This window comes from Ursus maritimus, unplaced genomic scaffold (genome assembly GCF_017311325.1).
Source record: "Ursus maritimus isolate PB19 unplaced genomic scaffold, ASM1731132v1 scaffold_25, whole genome shotgun sequence".
Taxonomy (NCBI): domain Eukaryota; kingdom Metazoa; phylum Chordata; class Mammalia; order Carnivora; family Ursidae; genus Ursus; species Ursus maritimus.
Window position 1 is genome coordinate 10,168,992 of NW_024425008.1, and position 22,659 is coordinate 10,191,650.

Below are 22,659 nucleotides of genomic sequence, written 5' to 3' on the forward strand. Positions count from 1 at the left end.
TCCCACTGGTGCTGGTGGCGCCAAGTATAAGAGTGGCAGGAAAGACAGATCCGGACCGTGTTTTCAGGAAATCTGTCAACATTGAAACTTATTTTATAGTTATCAGAGGAGCATAAAGAAGGGGAAATTGTTGATAATAAAAACAGAAAATGTTCCTGTTCAACATGCAGCATCATTTGTATTACTAACGTCAGTTTGTTGTACTTCTTTCTATCTCTGCCTTGATCATTCATGGTATGTAGCTCAAATTTTTTAAAAGCAACATTTTTGCCAACATTACATATCAGAAAGAAAATATTCTGGTAAAAGAGAAGAGAAGAAGGGATTAATCAAGTAAGCAAGGGATCTGTAAAATGCAGTTTTCGGGGGGAAAGAAAATCCTAAGAAGTTGACTTTATATTTCATCTGCGAACCTCACAACCGCATCAGTGGAAGTCTGCTACCTGAGCAGAATGCATGGCACCGATGAGCCATTCAAAGTCTTGGCTACAGATGAGTTTTTCTGTTACAAGGAAATTGATAAAGGCTTTTGAGTTCATCGAAGAAAAGTATACGGTGTATTGGTCAACCATTGCTGGGTAACAACCAACTGGGGAATCTCAGTGGCCTATGACATAAACATGTATTTCTCACAAATGTCCAGGTCACCTAAAATTACAGATTGAAGTTTGCAGCAGCTGGGGTCATTCTGATTGCCACTGTGGTTTAGCAGGGCTGGGTGGCTCTATTCCTGCTGCTGCTCATTCTCCTCCTAGGGTCAGCAAGCTAGCCACAGCATGTTCTCACCATAGCAGAAGGCAAGAGGGCAAGCCCAGCTCCCAAAAAGTACTTTTGAAGCTTTTTGTCACATCATATCCACTGACATTTCATTAGTCAAAGCAGATCTCATGGCCAGTCCCAAAGCTTGGGGTGGGCATGTGTACTCTGCCCATGGGTGGGGTGGGATCAGAGGGCTGGTGTTGGTGAATATGTACAGTAATCGGCCATGTTTGGATAATACGCTTACACTCTATATTTCTAGTTTAAAAAATATAAAGTTGGGGTGCCTGGGTGACCCAGTCAGGCATTAAACATCTGACTCTTAGTCTCAGCTCCGATCTTAGTCTCAGGGTTGTGAGTTCGTGCCCCGTGTTGGGCTGCACACTGAGCACGGAGCCTACTAAAAAAAAAAATAAGAAATAAAAAATAAAAAAGATAGTCGTTCTGGGCAACCCACTCAGGTCCCCTCCCTCCTTGGGAGCTTTATACTATCACTTTGCTATTGCACAATAAATCTTGCTTTGCTGTCCCACCCAAAAGATAGTCGTTCTGATTATATATTTAATTGTCTTTAAAGAAAAGGATACCATTTTATCTCTAGTTAGGAAATAGAGTCAGTAAACTCTATTTGGAAACAGAAGAGGAAAAAAGAGTTTCCTCTGAGAATTAATTAGTACCAAATGGGAGGAAACAAATTTGACTGTCATATACCCTGAAACTGGCACAGGAGAAGGGATTCTAGACAGCAGTGCTCCTCAAAGTGTGTCTGTAGTAGGGTAAGTACAGTTAGTGAGAGTAAGCATTTAGAAACTTTTTGTCAGTTTGACATCGTCACAGTATTCAAACAGTGTTTTTACTGGTTTCTACTAAAGTATTGATCCATGACAGAGCAGAAATTTAAAAAGAAGCAAAAACAACTTAGTTTGAGAACATGGTATTTTGCTCGCTAGAAGTGAACACCTGCACTGCATATAAGTGGACCTTTTGATTTATACATTGGTCTTGTGGGGTTTGGTTTAGGATCACTTTGTCAACAGGAATCCAACCATCTTCAATAGTGTGCTGGTAATGTTTTTGGACCAACAAGACTGGTCCAGAATTTACCAAGGAAATGGCATTGTTTGAAGCCTTTTTGCATCTGGCTTGCTGCCCTTTCCCTGCCAGCACCCCTTCGGTCTTGTTGCTGTGTTTACATTTTCATTCCATTATCAATAACCTTGACACAAGGCAAATTACCACTAATTGAAATCCTTTACTATAATATGAAAATATTACATTTGACAATATTAGATAAATCTTTTCTTAAAATATACCTTTCAGCATTGCAATTTTTTGCCTAATTGCCTTCCTTTCACATTTGTGAGTTAATATCACCATATTTGGTATATTTGTAAGGTGCTTTTTTCTGTTCATAAGAGGAGTGGTCACAAGTGAAGAAGTCCTGAGGAGCATTGATTCATACAAGACCTAAGTTCAGAGGCATAAAAAAGGGGGAGATTTTTTGGCGGGAGGGGAAGGCTGTGTTTAGGTAAGTACAACTTGTCTTTTTCCTAGCTGTATGACTTTGAGCAAGTTCATTAATCTTTGTGAATCTTAGGTTTCTCATCTGTAAAGTGGGAATAATGATACCACCTTCTTTGAATAAGAATGCTGAAATTAAATATTCTAAGTCCAGTACAGACTTGGCACATAATAAGTTTCAAAAGTATTCGCTATTTTTGTTTTTAATTGATTAGCTGCTAGATGTCAGGCATTGTAGAAAGACATAAGGTGGGGCTCTACCTCAAAGGAGTTCTCAGTCTGATAGAGGATTCAGACAGATATTTAAGAAATATAAAATAGTATGAGAATTTAATGCTATTATATAGAGAGAAATAGGGCAGCATTTTTAGGTAGGAGGAACACCTGACCTAGGCTTGGGGAACAAGATCAAGATAGCGTTTTGAAAGAGACAATGTCTAAGTGTCTAAAAAATGTAGATGAGTTAAGGAGAATTAAGAGCATTTCAGAAAAATGGAACAACATATGCAAAGGCCTGGAGGTGAGAGTTTGGTGGAACTCTAGGAAATGCTAAGTACTGAACGCAGTGTAGAATATGAACAGGAATGGGGCTGGAGAAGTTGGCAGTGGACAGACCATCAGGAATATGTAGTTTGGATTTTATCTTGAAGTTATTTGCAAGCTATTTGCAAGCTATTGAATAATTTGTTACATATATAATCTAATTTACATTTTAAAAGATCATCTGGCAACAGTATGGAGAACAGATTGGAAGGGAGAAAGATGGGAACTTTTTGAGGCTATTTCAGTGATGCGGGGTTTAGAAAGTATCAGATTCTGAAATGGGGAGGTGGTAGAGATTCAGTGGAGGGGATGTATTTAAAACAAGAACAGCATTTGATGGTGATTGGATGTGGCCTTCAGGAGAAGGAATCACTATTAGTACTAAGATTTCTGGCTTTGGAAGAAAGAGGTACCTTTCTCTAAAGCAGGAATGAAGAAGGCCGGGGTGGCAGGGGGAAGTATACACAGATTTCCCAGAGGAGGTAAATTAACTTGCCTTGAAGAGGTCTGCAGAGTATCCCTGTAGAACTCTCCAGTGGGAGTTGAAGGAATGAGTCTGGGAGTCAGGAGAGAGCTCTGGGTTGGAACTGTATGTAGACATTTTTATTGTTGTTTAAGTTTATTTAAGTAATCTTCTATACCCCAGGTGGGCCTTGAACTTACAACCCAAGATCAAGAGTCACATGCTGTTCTGACTGAGCCAGCCAGGCGCCCTGGAACTGTACATAGACTTGAAAATCATGAGGATGCTTTGGGAGTTAAGGCCAATGGGGGGCAGATGATATCACCCAGGAAAATGCGTGGTAAAAAGAGCGTTGTATTCACAGCGCTTTGGCAAGTAGATACTGCAGAATGTTTGAACAAAAGAAGAGTGTCATGGGTACAGTCTAATTTAAATCTCGTAACAACCCTGAGTTAGGAGTATAAACCCAGTTTTACAAATGAGAACATTTCAGGCTCAAAGAGGCTAAGGATTTGTCCAGAATGACTTTGCTTCTAAGTGGCCAAGGTGGGATTTCAAGTCCAATCTGTCTTGATTTCAAAGCCCACTTTTTCCTATCACGTCTCACTTCTTTGAAAACTTCTCAGGAGTTTAAATATATGATGTTGTTGTTAATTTTCCTTTTTCCCCTCTGCCAATATCCTGGTTTCATATGATTGTGATACATCCTTTTGAATAACCACGTTTTCTCTAACTTCCCCTGCTTCATGCCCAAACACATCTATCAGATTGCCTCTCCTGTCAGATTGATTCATTCTCCTCACCTCTAGTCCAGTGCCTGCTTTCAAGCTGCAGAATGACACAAGTCTTCCTCTGGCCGCTGGCAGGCAAGACTCACCATAAAATCAGGAGAGCAGTTTACAGCTTTTCCATTTTTCTCACTCCTCATCAGCGCACATTCACTTCTTTGGGTGTTGTTTGCATGGATTCCATTGTGGTGGTCTCAGTGTTACTTGTCAGGATCTCAGGTTAATGTTGAGATTGAGTAAATTAATCTTTAATGTTTGGATTAAATTACTCCTACATTGATATGCTGTTACCGCTTTTCTAAAAATGATTCTATCTTTGCCATGGAAGCAGCTCGTTTGCTATCTGACGTCAGCTCCATATCCAGCTTAGGGGTTCTTGTTACTCTATCCCTTATGTGATGAGCCAGCCTTTGCTCCTGTATTTTTCTAGAAGGATCCTTTTTTTCTTTCTTTCTTTCTTTCTTTCTTTCTTTCTTTCTTTCTTTCTTTCTTTCTTTAGGGACGAGAGGAGAGCAAATCTAATTGTTAGAAATTTCTTAATATTGAGGCAAAATTCCCGTTCTTTCAACATCCATTTAACATCCAGGACCTGCCTTTGGCACAACTGGGAAGTCAGTCATTTCTCCTCTGCCTCATGAGGGTCTGTCAGACACTTAAAGATAGCGCCTATGTCTCCCCTCAGGTTTCTCTTACATACGCCAAGTAATTTTGGTTGTTCAGAGCTTTTCTCCTGTGACAGGTCTCAAACTCCCTACTGTTCTTTTGCCCTCCTGCAAGAATCCTGGCATTTTGTCAGTGCCCTTTCTAAAACGCAGGGCCCAGAACAGAACACAGCATCTCACAGGACAGCAGTGCAACCTTGTTCCATTGATCAGGACTCTGTGCTTGAATCTTAAAAGCCTGAGGTTGCTTCAGCCCTACCGCAGCCATGTCACAGTTTGTGTCCGTGCAGCTCAAGTGCCCAGTATCATTGTTACATAGGTTGTGGTTAAGGTTGTTTCCTGTCATCTTCCGTGCAGTTGATTTTCTTTCACTGAGATACAGAACTTTCTAATTTTCCTGATTCTATTTCACCTTCATTTTCACCCATCTGAACAGCCGATGATCGTGTCATCCGGTGTCATGAACTGTGTTTCCCAGCTCTAGCCTTTCTCCGACTGGCCAATTCCCACAACTGTGTCATTTCTACCTTCTCTTCTTTCCCTTGTGGTCCAGCGCTCTCCGCTATAGTATCTTACTCAAATTGTTGGATTTACACAGTTACTGTTTTCTTATACAATTGTGAGGATTCTCTGCCTCTTTCTATGGATCTGTCTCCACAGAACAGCAGATTTCCTATAGATATCATAGTCTGTTGCTACCTATTGTTACCCCATCCCATGAAGTCTTGGTGATTTCCATGAAATTTTATTTATCTCCTTGTTCTTTTTTACTATTGCTACTTTTAAGTATAGTGTCTAGCATACTAATGTTCCATAAGTAATATTTATGATTAAGAAGTATTTGCCTTCTCTTTTAGGCTGTGAGGATATCATTGCTGAGAGCATCTCATTAGATACCTTAATTGCCATCCTCAAGTGGAGCTCTCATCCCTATGGCTCTAAATGGGTGCACCGACAAGCTTTACATTTCCTCTGTGAGGAATTTTCCCAGGTCATGACTTCGGATGTTTTTTATGAACTCAGCAAAGACCATCTGCTCACTGCTATCCAGTCTGACTACCTACAGGTAATCATTTATACACCTCTCAAATTCATTATCATCCATGTGTGCACTAGGAAACCCACCTACACTCTATTCTCCCATCTAGGGAGATCAGCCCACCCAAGGGGTGCCCTCTTCAAATTCGTACAGGAAAAGCCTTCTAGCTCTCTGGCCCTTCGTGCACCTGCTGCAATGACTCAACATTGTGAACAAGCCCAAGTCCCAGCCAACTACACCAAAGGGGTTGAGGCAGTAGGCAAGGTCAGAAAGCATATCCCAACAGTGATTTTCTTGGCTTCCGTTAATTCACTTTAACGATTTCTTGGTTTTGGTGGAGTATCAGATACGTAAACTGTAGACAGTAGCTTAAGCAGCACAAAGTAAGAGTAGTATTTAATTTCTGATCTACTCAAATGTTTATAAAAACTCAGTGTGTCTTACCAAAATAGAATAAGGTTTTCAACTACTTATTTTTAATCAGAAGTAGCTTTCAGCAAATTCTTCTGTCATTGACTTATATGTCCATCTAATTTGGTAATTTAAACTAACAATAGATTTAAAATATTGTAAAAAATACTTTCAAGTAACATATGTTCAAGTTTAATTTTTTTGGCATTGGTTGTATGAATTTTATGCCGAAAACTATATAACAGTTTTAATGTTACAAAAACATAAACCCAAGGAGCCATTACCTATTTCTTTATATTTGTACTAGGAAAATAATAAAATGCTTCCATCCCAGTCAGAGATTCAGTGAAGAGTTAAATAATCCATTTAGCATCTGTGCTTTGATTGCAGTACAAATGTTGTCATAATTGGATTTGATTTATTTAGGATCTTTCTTCATTAACCTTGTTTCATTGTCCTGATCCGAACTGCGTGCATTATGGGGGTTAGGATTTGTCAGTTCTCTCAGATTATTGTCTTTAGAAAGCTTTGCATTTCTATTTAGGAAGTAAAAACCTTGGAGGGCAGCCCAGATTTGCTCTAAGATTTTCAGTAAAGTACAAAGAAATGAGGGGCACCTTGCCATTTCACAGACTGCTGGAAGGGCCCTTCACCAGTCAGTAGCATTCATGGTGCAGAGTGTAGTCTCTCTGCCGAAACAGGTGCTGGACCTGTGCCTTCTGCTCCTGCAGGAGATAGTAATCACAAGCCATCTGTATCCCTCTACTTTCATCTGCTTATCTCTGCCGTGTCCCAAGAAGAATCGAAGGCAGCTGTATAGAGACCATATAGTAGGATAAAATAAGGTTAAAATAGGTGAAGAGAATAGGATAACGGAAAAAATAAAGATGAAAACAAGAATAAAAAATTTAGTTGGAGCCAAGAGATAGGTTACTGGACACATGCGAAGTGGTCGTGTGTTTGCTGCTGGTGGACCACAGCTTTAGTGGAACATTTCAACCCTCCAGTGGAGAGGGAAAGGTGTTAAATTGCACACTGTGTGTACATCATGACCTAGGAAAAGTCATTAAGCAAATTTGCCATTTGTCCAACTTCACTAAAATAAATGTAAACCATTTTTATTCTAGGCAAGTGAACAAGATATCCTTAAATATCTGATTAAATGGGGTGAGCATCAGTTGATGAGAAGAATAGCTGACAGAGGTAAGCTCACAAAATTAGCTTGTATTGTAAATTTTTTATCCAGAGGCATGCTGTGTGTCAGTCTTGACAATAGGCATATTGCCTGGTAAAAACAGAAATTTTTACAATCCGTAAAATCCTTTAGTGGAGAAGGGTATACTTTGTTAGAAATAAATATACCAGAAGATTTTATTTTACAACTTTAAAAGGGTATTTTTAATGTTATCTGTATGCTTAATAATGTATGTTTACTGATTTATAGAAGTATTAGAATGAAATTTTTCGTTTAATGATTTTCATTTAAAGCATTGTTGATGGAAATGTTTAGGAATTAGATAGTGGTGATGTATGTATAACATTTTAAATATACTGAAAGCCACTGACTGAATCATATGCTTTAAAATGGTTAAAATGGTGAGGTTTATGTTATGTGAATTATACCTCAATTAAAAAATATATGACCCCCCCCCAAAAAAAGCATACTTGCTTATTTTTAAGTTTTGTGGAAGCTAAAGGGAAAAAAAAGCTTCTGAATGTCTTCCAACTGGGGATATTGCAGAAGAGGTAGAAACACCGTATGCATGCTCTTTCCCTCACAGAATGTTGTATTTCTCTATATAGCAAACCCAAAGCAAAACATTTCTTTTCAAAACATTTTAATTAGAAAAATTAAATACAGATTTCCCTTTCCTGTCATTTTTTGATGGCTTTTTTAGATATTTTACCTACCGTGAAGTTCACCTATTGAAAGTGTTCAAGCCAATGATAAATTTGTAGTGCATTTACAGAGTTGTTCTGTCACATTTCAAAATACACAAAAATTTCAAGTGAAACCTGCCTTTCAAAACCTGATTTCTCCTACTAATTTATTTCTCTATGGCCTACAAAAAAGCCTTTTAGCAATTCTCAGATGTGAATTGTTTTTAATATTAAAGCCACTACTATTTGGAACTTTTTGAAGTGCCAATATACCATCTATCCTTATTTGTAGATTCTGTATTTGCAAATTCACCTACCTGCTAAAATTTACTTCTAACCCCCAAAATCGGTATCCACGGCACTTTCATGGTCAATTGCAAACATACTCACAGTGACAGAAATTTGAGTCCTCTGATGCACGTGTTCCCAGCTTCAGATGGAACAGGGTGACACTCTGCCGCCTTTTATCAGTTCTCATACTGCAAACAAGTGTCCTTTTCAGTATATTTAAGTGCCATCTCTTTCATATTTATGGGGGGCGGGGGTTGGTGATCTCACTGATCAAACTGGCCTGCCATTGTAACTTTTAGTGCTGTATGATGTTTCCAAGCCCAGGAAGGCTGTGATGTCCCTTAGAGAGAAAGTAGGAGTTACATAAGCTTCATTCAGGTATGCGTGACAGTGCTGTTGGCTATGAGTGCAGTGTTCATGAATCAACAATATATAGTAATAAGGTATCTTAAACAGAAACACACATAAAACAAAGTTATGTCTTGATGGACTGATAAAATTGTTGGGACCAGAGGCTCACAGGAACCTAACCCTGTGTTTCCCTTAGGAGCAGTGGTTCAGTATTTGCTAATTGTTTACACTGACTTTACAGAATAGGACTACTCCAAACAACAAGAATTAATTGTATATAATGCCACATAATCATTATAGGCCATAGGCTTATTCATTTATGTAAGGTTGGTAATGATGAAACATCATATTTATTTTGGGCAGATAATGAGCATCCTTGATAAGATTTCCCATAAAATAGTAGTTTTCTGATGGGGTTAGAACAGAAGCCTCTTCCACAGGGATGAGAAGGAACCTTAGCACCCCAGGCTTCACTTTTCAGTCACCTGCATGTGTAAGGTTCTGCCCTTACCTGTTACATATTTGGGAGTTTTATGTAATATTTTATTTGAAAACAGGATGCCACTGTTTTAAGGGGAAAAGCTTTTTTTGAAAAGCAGTGCTTTGTATAAGTATAAAGCCAAATCATAGCAAGGCAAGGAAAAAACCCTTTTCCACATGCTTGCAACAATTTTATCTTGAATGATGCCAGAAAAAGCTTAGCTTCTCAAAAAAACAATGATTTCTTATCTCTCTATCCATGTGTCTGTCACTTGATTTAAGGGAAATACCTATTTGCCTATAGGGTGTTTACAAAAAATACAGCGGTTATGTTTCGGAATTTAAAGATTTTTTTTTTTTTAATACAGCAAAAAATAAAAAAGAAGAAAAAAATATAGCCCCTAGATTATAGACATGATTAAAGATTCCCAAAATTTTAGTAATTTCTGTTTTCCATTCGATCTTATAAGCTTATATGTACTTCAGATCTTCTCCTTTCACTGATACCTAGTGAAGAAAACCTTTACCCTCCGCCCTGGACAGTGGGACTATATTGCATGTCAGAGATGAAAGTGTTCACTTTTATGCAGTAACATTCCCATATTATGGAGATTTAGGGACTGTCCTAAAAATCAAAGTTAAATACAGTCCACATTAAGTTTTGCTGCTTTAGATACCAGGTAATTAATACCTTGTTAAATTGCTGGTAAACATGGTAGCCTAGTGAGTATACTGGTAACCCACAGTGACCAGAAATGCCACTTGCCCTGTAAAGCCCTTATTTGTACTAAAAACTGGTCACAGCACTGAAAAAGCTTAAGAAGCAGCCCTTGGTCAAACTAGATTTTAATAGATTGTCATCTTTTCTCCTTTGAGTTAGTATGTGGAAAAGAATTCTTTATTTTTTAATGCAGAACAATCAAAAAAAGTTATCCTACTGTTGATATCATGCTTTGTCTTTGTCAAAGAAGATCTCTATTAAATACTTAAGACACAAAAATAATTTATAATCCTTTTTAAAGCAGATGCACTTAAGTGTAAAGCGTGTTACCGAAAGTGTGATAGAGAAAAAAGTTTGAAAATTTGGATTTGATTGGAGACTTTTCATTTTCTGTCTCATAGAGCCAAACTTACTGAGTGGCACTGCCCATAGTGTGAACAGAAGAGGCGTAAAAAGACGAGACCTAGACATAGAAGAGCTTAGAGAGATCCTTTCTTCTCTCTTACCTTTTGTGCGAATTGAACACATCTTACCTATAAACAGTGAGGTCCTAAGTGATGCGGTAAGAGCCTTCCTTCATTTATCTCTTTCATGATAAAAAAATACACCAAAATGTACAGGTTTATCTTTTTTTTTTTTAATCATTGTACATAATTTCTACTAATAGAGTATTGTAACACTGTGAAGTCCATGAGGACAGAGACAGTCATGTGTTTTGGGCCATATTGTGTCAGCCACTGGCACAAATAAAGGTTCAGTGAATGAGAGTTGAGTGGGTAGAGCAGTCTTACTTTTGAGAGAAGAGAGTCAGCCATTTATCAGTGTAGATCGAGTAGGTCTATTCACAAAGGAAAGGGTAGAGATTCCCTCTGGAGACTTTCCACACACAGCAACAGTAAATCAGGGAGCAGAAGAGGAGACTGGTTCAGTGGGAAAGGATGACTGAATCTTATGATCGTATTTCAGTTAAAAATTAATGGAGCTGATGATAGTACTTCCATAGTTTTTTTTAAGTGAATTTTTTAAACTAATAGAATTGCTTGAATTAATGGATGTGAAAAATAAATATTATAAATATTACTTCTTCACATGTTGGTTTATAACTTTAAGGCAGTGCTTATACACATCATCATAGTTTTTCAGCTGCTCAGAAACATAAAAGTCATCTGGAAAAAAACTGATGAGAATTTTTTTTCATTGCATACAAGTGATTGATTTTCTTTCTAAGTTTTGTTGAAATTCCAGTTAGTTAACATACAGTGTAATATTCATTTCAGGTGAGGAATTTTGTGATTCATCACTTACATACAGCACTCTGTGCTCATCACAACAAGTGCATTCCTTAATCCCCATGACCTACTTCACCCATCCCCCTCCCACCTCCCTTCTGGTAATCATTAGTTTGTTCTCTGTAGTTAAGAGTCTGTTTCTTGGGGCGCCTGGGTGGCACAGCGGTTAAGCGTCTGCCTTCAGCTCAGGGCGTGATCCCGGCGTTATGGGATCGAGCCGCACATCAGGCTCCTCCGTTATGAGCCTGCTTCTTCCTCTCCCACTCCCCCTGCTTGTGTTCCCTCTCTCGCTGGCTGTCTCTATCTCTGTCGAATAAATAAAATCTTTAAAAAAAAAAAAAGAGAGTCTGTTTCTTGGTTTTCTTCCCTCCCCCTGCCAATGTTCATTTGTTTGTTTGATAAGAATTTTTTTTATGTTCTCTAAAGAAAAAAGAATAAAGGGATAACTCTTCCAGAATTTAAAATATAATTTAAAACTCTAGGGATGCCTGTCTGGCTTAGTTGGTAAAGCATGCAACTCTTGATCTCAGGGTCATGAGTTCAAGCCCCACATCAGGCCGAGAGCTTAATTTAAAAAACAGAAAAACCCTCTAACTCGTGATGCTAGCAAAACAGACAAGACAAAATAGCCCAGAAAAAGATCCTCATGAATATATAAGAATTAAACATATAATAATCTGTCAGAAGTCAGTGAATCATTGTGGTGCTAGATTAGCTGGTGAGCTGGGGGAAATTTGTTTAAAGTTAAACCCTCATTTCACTTGCACACAAAATTAATCCCTGTTAGATTGCAGAATCAAATATTAAATTGAAACATGGAAAAAGTAGAAGAAAATAATTAAATATTTATGATTTTTTTTTTAAAGATTTTAATTTATTTATTTAAGAGACAGCAAGAGAAGGAATACAAGCAGGGGGAGTGGGAGAGGGAGAAGCAGGCTTCCCGCCAAGCAGGGAGCCTGAAGTGGGGCTCCATCCCCGGACCCTGGGATCTTGACCCGAGCCGGAGGCAGACACTTAATGACCCAGGTGCCTCTATGATATTTCTGATAAGAAAAAATGTTCAATCTCACTAGTAATCACACACACCAAAGAAGGCAAAATAAAGCCATAAGTTACTGTTTTTTTCACCAATTAAATCAGTATTTTTTGAAATAATATTACCATCCCATAGGGGAAGTATAACTGATTCATTAGTAGCATTGTCCTTAAATATTTGGAAACCGCTCAAATGTCTAAGAGAAAAAATAAAAGTAAACTATACTATGACTACTAAACTATACTATGACTACTCAACAGAATATTTTGCTCCCCCGAACAATGGTTATAAAGGTTAATATAGTAGCATGAAAAATGCTAATGATGGAATATAATTTCAGAAAGGATACAAAATAATGTATTTTTATATATTCTAGAATTCAATTATGTAAAAATCCATTTGAAAAAGACTGGAAGGAAATATATAAACATTATTACAGTTGGAGTAGATTAGAGTTATGAGTTTTTCTCTGTTTTCTAGATACTATCTAATGCTGTATTTTATTAGTTAAAAACAATTTTAACTGGGCACCTGGGTGGCTCAGTCAGTTAAGCGTCTGCCTTCCGCTCAGGTCTTGAGTCCCGCATTGGGCTCGCTGCTCAGCAGGGAGTCTGCTTCTCCCTCTACCCCTCACCCCTGCTCATGATCTCTCACTCGCTTGCTCTGTCTCTCAAATAAATAAATAAAATCTTAAAAAACAATTTTAACTAATGCAACAATTAGACACTTATTTAACAAGAGTAATATTGGACACAACAATGTTTGGTTTTTGTTTTGTTTTGTTTTTACAATGTTTGGTTTTATTTAAAACCTGGGACACGGGCGCCTGGGTGGCTCAGTCCATTAAGTGTCTGCCTTTGGCTCAGGTCATGATCCCAGGGTCCTGGGATGGAGCCCTGCTTCCTGCTCCCTGCTCAGTGAAGCGTCTGCTTCTCCCTCTCCCTCTGCCCCTCCCCCCTGCTTGTGCGCAGGAGCACAAGATCAGTTGATCTCTCTCTCTCGTGCTCTCTCTCAAATAAATAAAACCTTAAAAAAAAAAAAAGTTACTGGGACATAAACCAAATTGAGCCCTGAATTGGGTTTAGAAAAATAATTTAGAACTTTGGTTTAGTAGACTTAGAAAATACATATCTCTGGGGCACCTGGGTGACTCAGTCGTTAAGCATCTGCCTATGGCTCAGGGAGTGATCCCAGAGTCCTGGGATCGAGCCCCGCATCGGGCTCCCTGCTCCGCTGGGAGCCTGCTTCTTCCTCTCCCACTCCCCCTGCTTGTGTTCCCTCTCTCGCTGCCTGTCTCTCTGTCAAATAAATAAATACAATCTTTAAAAAAAAAAAAGAAAGAAAATACATATCTCTGTTCTTAATTCCATGCTTCACCCAGAAGTCCCCAATGAAATTTTGCTAATAATGGCTATTAAGCATAAAACACTCTTAGTGTGTGCTAATAAGCACTGTGCTGAGTGCATAACCTGCATGACCATCATTAATCCTCACAACCACCTTAACGAGCTGTAGGTACGTGATTTATTTTCTCCTAGCACAGACAAGGACACAATGGCCACCACCGTTAGTTAGTCCTGCAGTGTCCCGTCTCCAGGGCCATCTGGGAGCCCTTAAAGTGAGGTCCAGATAAAAGGACGTGTCCATGCTCATGTGGCTGTTAAATGGGGAGCTAGGGATTTGTGTCCAGTCTGCCTCCCCTAGAGCTCTGTCCCTAACCACCAGCAGAGCACCTGTATTCTTGTACTGTAGATGCAGGCCCAAGAAGATGTGCTTCTTTTGTCTTGTGGGGGGTGGGGTGGGGATGGAATCCATTTCTAGGTGAATAAGGAAAAAATAGAAATTGGTTTTTATTAAAAGTTCTGAAAACTAGTCCAACTCATTATAGTTTTAATCATTATAGCTCTTGTTTTAAAGGCATCATTCCTCTGTATAGAGAAAAGTGGTAAATTACAGAACCTTTTTATTGCTGAATCCTTTAAATAGTCTTAAATATTTGGATTATTTTGAAATTTCACATATATTCCCAAATTTTCATGATTTGTAGGTGTAATTATTTATCTTAGTAGTATTCTAGGTCTACACAAATCTCTAGTTCATCTAAAAATAATTTTTTTTCAAGATGAAAAGAGGCTTGATTAGTACTCCTCCATCGGATATGCTTCCTACAACAGAAGGTGGAAAATCAAATGCCTGGTTACGGCAAAAAAACGCTGGAATATATGTTCGTCCTCGACTGTTCTCTCCCTATGTGGACGAAGCGAAGGTAATGAAAATCATTTTAAGATCTTAGAGTACGTTTTACGAACTATAAGCACAAAGATACTCATTGTGGTATTGTAAACATATTTAGAAATCGCCTAAATATCCAGTAATGGGGAAAGTGAAAGTAAACTCTGGTTTGGCTACTCACGGGAATAGTTTTCTGAAATCTTTAATTATCAAACATGTTTTTATAACTTAGGTCGTGTCGAATTGCGCTTCACATTTTTCTCATCTTAGTTGGTGTTGCAAATTGTTAATTTGGAAAAAAAAATAAATTTTACTGAAATGATAGTATTTTGTGATCTGAAAGAAGATTGCACACGTTTTTTTTTTAAACTAAAGAAATGACACGGTTTCTTCTAATGTTTTTCTGTAATGGCTGACTGTTGGAAATTATGTTTAGTTTTAGAATAAGTGCACAAAACTAAGATAATATTTCAGGCTTATTAAGTAAATTGTGTATTATAATATGAAGAACTCCAAGAAAATATGGTAATGTGAAAATGGAATACTGTGATGTTTATTAGCTGTGTTTGACAACCATTAGAACTTTGGGATGGCCCTTTGAGGGACTGACACTCTTTGAAAGTCAGAAATCACCATTAAGCTTTGTGAAACAGATTAACGGCAAAACATTGTGTTTCAGTATAGAATTAAGTTACCTTAAATTTTGTCTCATGTTGATTGTCAGAGCTCCTGGCTTAAGATATGTGAAAGGATTTGTGAGAAGTTAATTTTATTGAGTAGGTCAATAATCTACCTTTTATTGAGTGGTTGGCACTTTAAATAGTCTAAAATAGGAAAAAAGCAAGATGATTGGGTCTGGTTTTTCAGAAATAAGTTCAGTGCTCAACAGCACACAGAGGCCTTTACCAAAGGTTGCGTCTGGTGATAAAAGGTCTGTAATAAATGACCCTGCATTCTGCTCTGTGTCAGAATGGGGCAGCAGGGAGCTAATCAGATAGTCCTCCTGGGACTTCCCTGTTCCCTGATGGCTGAACCCACACTTAAGTAGATAATTGCCCCCAGGAAATGTGGGAAGGGTTTATACATTACATCATTTTGGCCACTCTGTAGTTTGTTGAGATTCATCTGAAACTAACTTAACAATTGGGTTTATATATAGGTCTGTTGAATTTAAAATCGATCTTCAGTATTTTGTATTTTGAGCATTTCTTGTTGGATCTGATATTTAGCCCATGTATCGATTATAGTAACTTTAGATATAATTTCCTTCTGACTAATTTTTTACGTTCCTTCAAATTTCAAATACTTTAATTAAAAGCAAACAGTCAGAAGATGATTATTTCTTTTCAAAGATGATACAGAAGGATTCTTTAAAAATTAAAGAAGTAGGGGTTCTTTCTCCTTTCACTATTAATTTTAAGCTTCATGCACTGAAAACAATAAATCAGTTTCCTTTTTATGTGATGAAGGCTATAATCTTTCTCCAAACGTGACTCACAGAGATGAGTTGACAGATTCTCTTAATACTGAATTGTTATTTTAGTCAGTGCTGGATGAGATGATGGTGGAGCAAACAGATCTTGTGCGTTTGCGAATGGTTAGAATGTCCAACGTGCCAGACACACTTTACATGGTGAACACCGCCGTGCCACAGTGCTGTCACATGATGAGCCACCAGCAGATCAGCAGTCACCAGTCAAGCCCTCCTTCAGTCGTAGCCAATGAAATTCCAGGTGAGATGGTAGCCTTCTGTCAGGCATTTATATTTAAATGAATGATCTGATCATTTTTGTAGCCTTTTTATATGTGCTCATTCTCTCCACTTTCCAATACCTATTATGCATTGTTCTTGTTAAAAAATTAATACTTAATAAGGTAGGGTTTTTTGTTTCATGTTTTATTTTCCAGTAACAGATGTGGGCAGGTTTTCCGGTTAGCCCATGGTTTCTCAGCCTTGGCCGTTGACACAGTTCTTTGTTGGGGGGCTGTCCTGTGCACTGAAGTGTGTTCAACAGCATCCCTCGCCTATCCCCCCAGATACCAGTAGCATGTGCACGTACACACACACACACACACACACACACACACACACTTCTTAGTGACAACCTTTGGGAAACACTTTTCTGTTTCTAGACATTGCTAAATGTGCTCTGTGGGGCAAAATTGCTTCCTGTTGAGAACCGCTAGTTCAGAGGAATTCAGATTTTTCATCACCATAAAGCATTGCTCACATAAGACTCTTTGAGGAGAGTTATAAACTTGTATCTTTGAGTCTAGACATTTGTTCCCAAATGTGATCACTGTTGGTTTCCTAGAGATCCATCCAGCTTCCCAGGATCTGCTCTGTGAGTTCTCTTGTAGCACAGGCTTCTGTCTTGACTTTGAGGAAATTGACCATGGTTAGAGATATAACTGTTAAGTCCAAAAATTTCTGAACATCAGTTAATGTTGATTTTAACCAAAGGACTCCAGTGTCCATTTTTAAGGTAAGAAAATCCACAGTGATCTGGGGGTCAGAAATTTTATAGCTCTTGCCAGTTACCACCACAAGATTCAAAAACATCAGCAGACTATAGCATTAGTAGAAATGACACTGTTTGTTTTCTGCTTATAAATGTCTGTTTCAATTAAGGACAAATAAAAGAATAAAGGAACTTTTAATTGAACACATATTATTCTGGGACTAATATCTGATCAATTGTTGGCCTTATCACATTTGGCCACTTTGGACAAAATATTGACCGTCACTTATTTTAAAAGTATACATTGGACAACAGTAGGAAGAGAACGGTTACTATAGCTGATCTGTGCAGATATTGAAGCTGTGGTCATTAGCCTGGTTCTTATCAGCTTGAGTTAATACAATTAAATAGCAGCATAATTTAATCTTAGAACTGAACCTAGAAAGCCCAGAGATATTCACAATTACATACGTTCAGAAAAATAAGACTTGTCTTTGTTGTTGTATTTCACAAGACCTGGTCCTATTCTGGTGTTCTCTGATTCTTCCCTCTTCCTTGCTCACCTCACTCTAAGGAAGGCCATTTGGTTATTGGAAAAGACTCCAGTAAGGCTCGTATCCTGGCTCTGCCACTTTATTTATATGACTTTTGGCAAGATAATTTACTTCCCTGAGCATTAATTTCCTTGTCTGCAAAATGGGTATAATATCTCCTTTCTAGGGTTGTTATGAAGATTTGAGGAAGTACCATGAGTAAGATGCTTAGGAGTTTGCCTGGCACAAAGTAGACCCTCAGTAAATGATAGCTCCCCTTTCCCCAGAAATAACAGCCAGTGGCCAGTCCAGTCAGTTTGTCTCTTGGCTATTTATAGACCGTGTCCCCTATTCCCCAGCCCCCTGCTACAGCCTCAGTCCCGGTTCCTAACTGGTGTTCCTGCCTCTAACCTTACTCCCATTCTGGCCTTCACACCAGGGCTCAGCAGACATTCTCTAGGAGGGCCATTTGGTAAATACTTTAGGCTTTGTTGGCTCTGCAGTCCCCATCGCAGCTACTCAACTCCGCCATCAGAAGCAGCCAGAGACACTACCCGAACAAGTGGGTGTAGCTGTGTGCCAGGAAGACTTCATTTACAAACCAGGTGGCAGGCTTGATTCAGCCTCCAGGCTGTCATTTGCCAAACCCGAGTTACCCTGCTCCCAGTACGCTTACTACCTCGCCGCTCTGCTCTGATCCTGTCATTCCCCTGCACAAGCGACTCCCTGTTGTACACAGGAGACAGTGTCAGTTCCTGATCTTAACATGCAGGCTCATTCGTGATCTGCTCCTACCCATCTTTCTCGCCTTCTCTCTTCATACTCTTCCTGCTTGTACCTTTGAGCCCTAAGCTGCTAGTGGTGCCAGCTGCTCATGCCATGCTGTCTGTCACCTGCCAGTTAGACACATGCCTGGTCCTTCTGCTCAAGACACCTGCCTTCACTCTACTTTTTTTTTTTTTTTAAGATTTTATTTATTTATTTGACAGAGATAGAGACAGCCAGCGAGAGAGGGAACACAAGCAGGGGGAGTGGGAGAGGAAGAAGCAGGCTCACAGCGGAGGAGCCTGATGTGGGGCTCGATCCCGTAACGCCGGGATCACGCCCTGAGCCGGAGGCAGACGCTCAACCGCTGTGCCACCCAGGCGCCCCTTCACTCTACTTTCTTTACCTGCCTGGTTTTCACTCCTTTTTCCAGACTCCACTCAGGGTTCCCCTTCTCCAGGCAGCATATAAATGACTATGTTTCCAGGAAATTAAAATGCTATCAACAAATATATAAGAAGATTCTAATGCAGAACACATGCTTGCTTTCTTGTGCTCAGTAGGTGGTCATGCAGCTCAGATGTTTTGCCAACCAAGTTTTTCTTTTTTCAGTTCCTCGGCTCCTCATTATGAAAGACATGGTCCGACGTCTGCAGGAGCTACGGCACACTGAGCAGGTGCAGAGAGCCTACGCTCTCAACTGTGGGGAAGGCGCCACGGTCAGCTACGAAATTCAGATTCGAGTGTTAAGAGAGTTTGGTCTTGCGGACGCTGCTGCAGAGCTCTTGCAGGTGGGGATGGCATTCGACCAGGTGAAACAGGGCGCCTTGATCATTGTGTAGACGGTATTTCAGACCCTTCAGGGAGCCTTGACGGCATGTGTCTGTTTCTTAGCGCATTCCCTTTCGCGGCCTCGAGCATCTGTGATAGCCTGGAAGTCCTGGCCACCATGCCCCATCCCCCCTCCCCAGTAGAGGCCGTGTGTAGGGTGGATGGAGCACACGGGCTCTTGAGGGAGAGCTGAATTTATATCTTGGCTCTGCTGGTTATATATTAGTTAACGTGGGACAACCACATAAGCACTCCGAGTATCAGTTTCCTTACCAGTAGAGAGTGGATGTTGTGAAGGTAAGAGGTGTGTATGTAAGCAACTGTGTCTCTTATGCCTAATAGGCCTGCTAAAAGTTCATGGTGTGCATCCCCATCAAAGGTGAAATAGAAAATTCTGACCCTCCACTGCTCTCTGTCCCTCTTTGGGTCTCTAGATTTCAGGTTGTGGCCTACTGCCAGACTTGACAGGTCTGCCAGATGCCCCTCTTCTTCCCCTCCCCTCCTCCAGATAATAAGAAATTTTTTGCATGAAGTTACAAATCCTGTATGCATGAGAATCAAGGAATGAATGCTTTCTGTTTTGCTTTGTTTTGTTTTTTCTTTACTGATCAGGGGAAAAAACTCATTTCTTACCAAGTACCAGAGCAATAGCATCGGTTTTGCAGTGAGTGAAGGAAGAACGTGTAAAGCAGTCTGTTCACAGCCGTGAAATCAGAGCCTAAAATAAAATTTAATTTTGTCTGGTCAAGTGATTGAATTTTTTTTGCCACAGACTCCAGACTTGTTAGCCTGAGTCTTCAGAGGGGAATGTGGTGTGGTGTTCGCAGGGCAGCAGGCTGTTCTCGATTTTCATTTTTTGCTGTGGTTTCCATCCCTGAAATAGAGTCTTGTTTTCTATTCATTTCTTTCCCCTTTGCCATTCTAAATTGTATCTTCATTTGATATCTTAAAATGTATAAAAGCTTTATAAGTTAAGCATTCTTATATAATGTTTATCAAAATACTAATCAAACTGAGTCGTATGTAACAGGTAAGGACTAGTATTCTGTAGTTTTCATTGCAGACAGCGTGTAGACGTTTTGTCAGAAAATTCTAGGAGGATTCTCGCTTGTATGCCTTTTCTTCCTTTGGTACTTAATTTTATTTTCTCAGCAAAGACACATTTGAATTAGGTTTTATTTCCTGCTTTTGCATTATCGCATAATCTTGCAAGAGATTACTGACCTGTTTGCTGTAATATTTAGTTAAGCAGCTCTCCTTGATAGCCGTATCTTAGGCCACAGAGCCTCCACTGTATCCTTTTGTGCTGTTATTAAGGTATTTTTTTCTTGGGCTTCTCTGGCCTAGAGAAATATGTTGTGCCTTTTACTCTTGCTGAAATGCAGTTTTCTTAGGATCTCACTTAATGCTCTCAGCCTGTAAATTTCTATCTAGGAAATTTGCTAATAAATATCCTTTTTGTTTGTTTGTTTGTTTGTTTTTTTAAATCTTTCTTAGAATCCTCACAAGTTCTTTCCGGATGAACGTTTCGGGGATGAAAGTCCACTCTTGACAATGAGACAGTCTGGGAGATGTCGAGTTAACAGTACCCCCACTGCAGAAACCATGTTTACAGATCTGGACTCTTTTGTGGCCTTCCATCCGCCCTTGCCCCCACCACCACCTCCGTACCACCCCCCAGCTACCCCAATCCATAACCAACTCAAAGCAGGCTGGAAACAAAGACCTCCCAGCCAGCACCCTTCACGTTCGTTCTCCTATCCCTGTAATCATTCACTGTTTCACTCCAGAACAGCCCCTAAAGCCGGCCCCCCTCCAGTCTACTTGCCAGGTGTTAAAGCAGCAGCACCTGATTGCACCAACGCCACAGGACTGGGGAGACAGACCGTGGCCGCCGCCGCCGCCGCCGCCACTGCCCCTTCGGCAGCAGTAGCATGTGAGAAACAAGTGGTAAGTTAGCACTTCGCCAATTTACCTAAAATAAAATGTTCCTGGAATATTAGAAGCAATTTCCCTGACCCCGGGAACCCTACTGGGACTCAGCAGCACCCAGCCGTGTTACCGACAAGCTGAAAGCTTAGACCGCAGGGCTGTAGAAAAGAGAGAGAAAGATAACGGAGCAGAGTGCGAGCGCGAGGGAGAGACGGGGTGTGGTCGGGGTAGTTGGTACCTTCCTTGTCTTCACTGCAGGTCCTTGGAAGGGGTAGCGTTACTGGGCGTGCCAATGGATGTTACCATTTAAGCACATGTCTAGAATCTGCCCTCATGTCTATAGAATCTACTCTTCTACCAAATGCGTTGATGGGCCGGGAAGGGGAAGTTACAGCTGTGTGTACTGTCGGGAGCAGTGTGGCGACAGACTCCCCATTCAGAGAGTGGACAGATAGTCCTTATGCCTGTGTCTGCCTGGGCTGTTGCATCAGAGCACTCATTTGGGAATCACAGTAGCTAGCGTTAGTAGCTACTAGACTAAGCAAGAAGTCCTTGCTCGATTTTGCAGTGTATGAGGGGTTGAATTTGTTTATATAATACGTTTAAAAAAAAAAAAAAAACAGTGATGTTTAAGCCTTCCTGCTCAGTCACACGTTGTCAGTGGTCTTCAGTAGGAAAACAAAAGGTCCATATATTAGTACAGGGAATCTGTATTAAAATACGACTTTTTGGACACTGTGGACTAATGTACACTTTGGGTCAAATTGTGATCCTTCCTTATACCGTTCTACCTACTCTCCCTGCTGTCCCCCCAAACCCCTAAAAAAGAAGAAACAACAGAGATCGATAGTATTTGATAGGCCAAATTTCCAGCCTATTGGCCTCTCAGTTCCACAATTTCAAAAGTTCTACTACTTTATATTTTAAATAAAATTCCCTTTAAAGGTAGTTTATTTGTATGTTTATTGCAGTTCTTTTTTTTTAAGATTTTATTTTTAAGTAATCTCTACACCCACCATAGGGCTTCAACTCACAACGCCTGAGATCAAGAGTTGAACATTCCACCGACTAAGCCATCCAGGCACCCCATTGTAGTCTTGATTATAATAATGAAAAATTGGAAACAGCCTTAATGTCAGCAGTGGGAGAATGGCTAAATAACCCATCATTCATCAATACAATATAGTATTGTGTTGTAATTTAAGTAGTAATCTCAAAATTTAGTGACAGACTTACATATGTTACTACATTTTGTGAAAATTAATATATGAGCAGAGGAAAAAATAGTGGAAAAAATACCTCAAAATGTTAATGGTAATTATCTCAGTAGGGAAGATTAGTGGGTTTGGGGGGGGGTTTTGTTTGTTTTTTGTTTTGTTTTGTTTTTTGGCCTTTATGATTTTCTATATTGTAATCTTTTTTTTTTTTTTAGATTTTTAAAATTTATTTATTTTAGAGAGCATGCGAGCAAGAAGGGTTGGGGTGGAGGGGGAAGGAGCAGGGGAGAGACAAGCAGGCTCCAAGCTGAGCCCAACATGGGGCTTGATCCCACAACCCTGAGACCACGACCTGAGCCAAAATCAAAAGTCAGACCCTTAACCGACTGAGCCACCCAGGGGCGTGTATAGCATTATCATTCTTGAAAGTAAGCTTGGATCACTTTTAT

At 39.6% G+C, this 22,659-nt stretch overlaps 1 protein-coding gene across 1 annotated transcript in view; it reads left to right on the forward strand.

The window, feature by feature from the left end:
* Positions 1-22,659, forward strand: part of BTBD7 (BTB domain containing 7) — a 77,843-nt gene that overhangs the window by 49,864 nt on the left and 5,320 nt on the right. Inside the window, exons 4-10 of the mRNA XM_040641503.1 lie at positions 5,594-5,802; positions 7,314-7,389; positions 10,312-10,472; positions 14,361-14,504; positions 16,014-16,203; positions 18,843-19,021; positions 20,559-21,011. Of these exons, the coding sequence (XP_040497437.1) occupies positions 5,594-5,802; positions 7,314-7,389; positions 10,312-10,472; positions 14,361-14,504; positions 16,014-16,203; positions 18,843-19,021; positions 20,559-21,011 (1,412 nt within the window). The remainder of the gene's footprint in view (positions 1-5,593; positions 5,803-7,313; positions 7,390-10,311; positions 10,473-14,360; positions 14,505-16,013; positions 16,204-18,842; positions 19,022-20,558; positions 21,012-22,659) is intronic.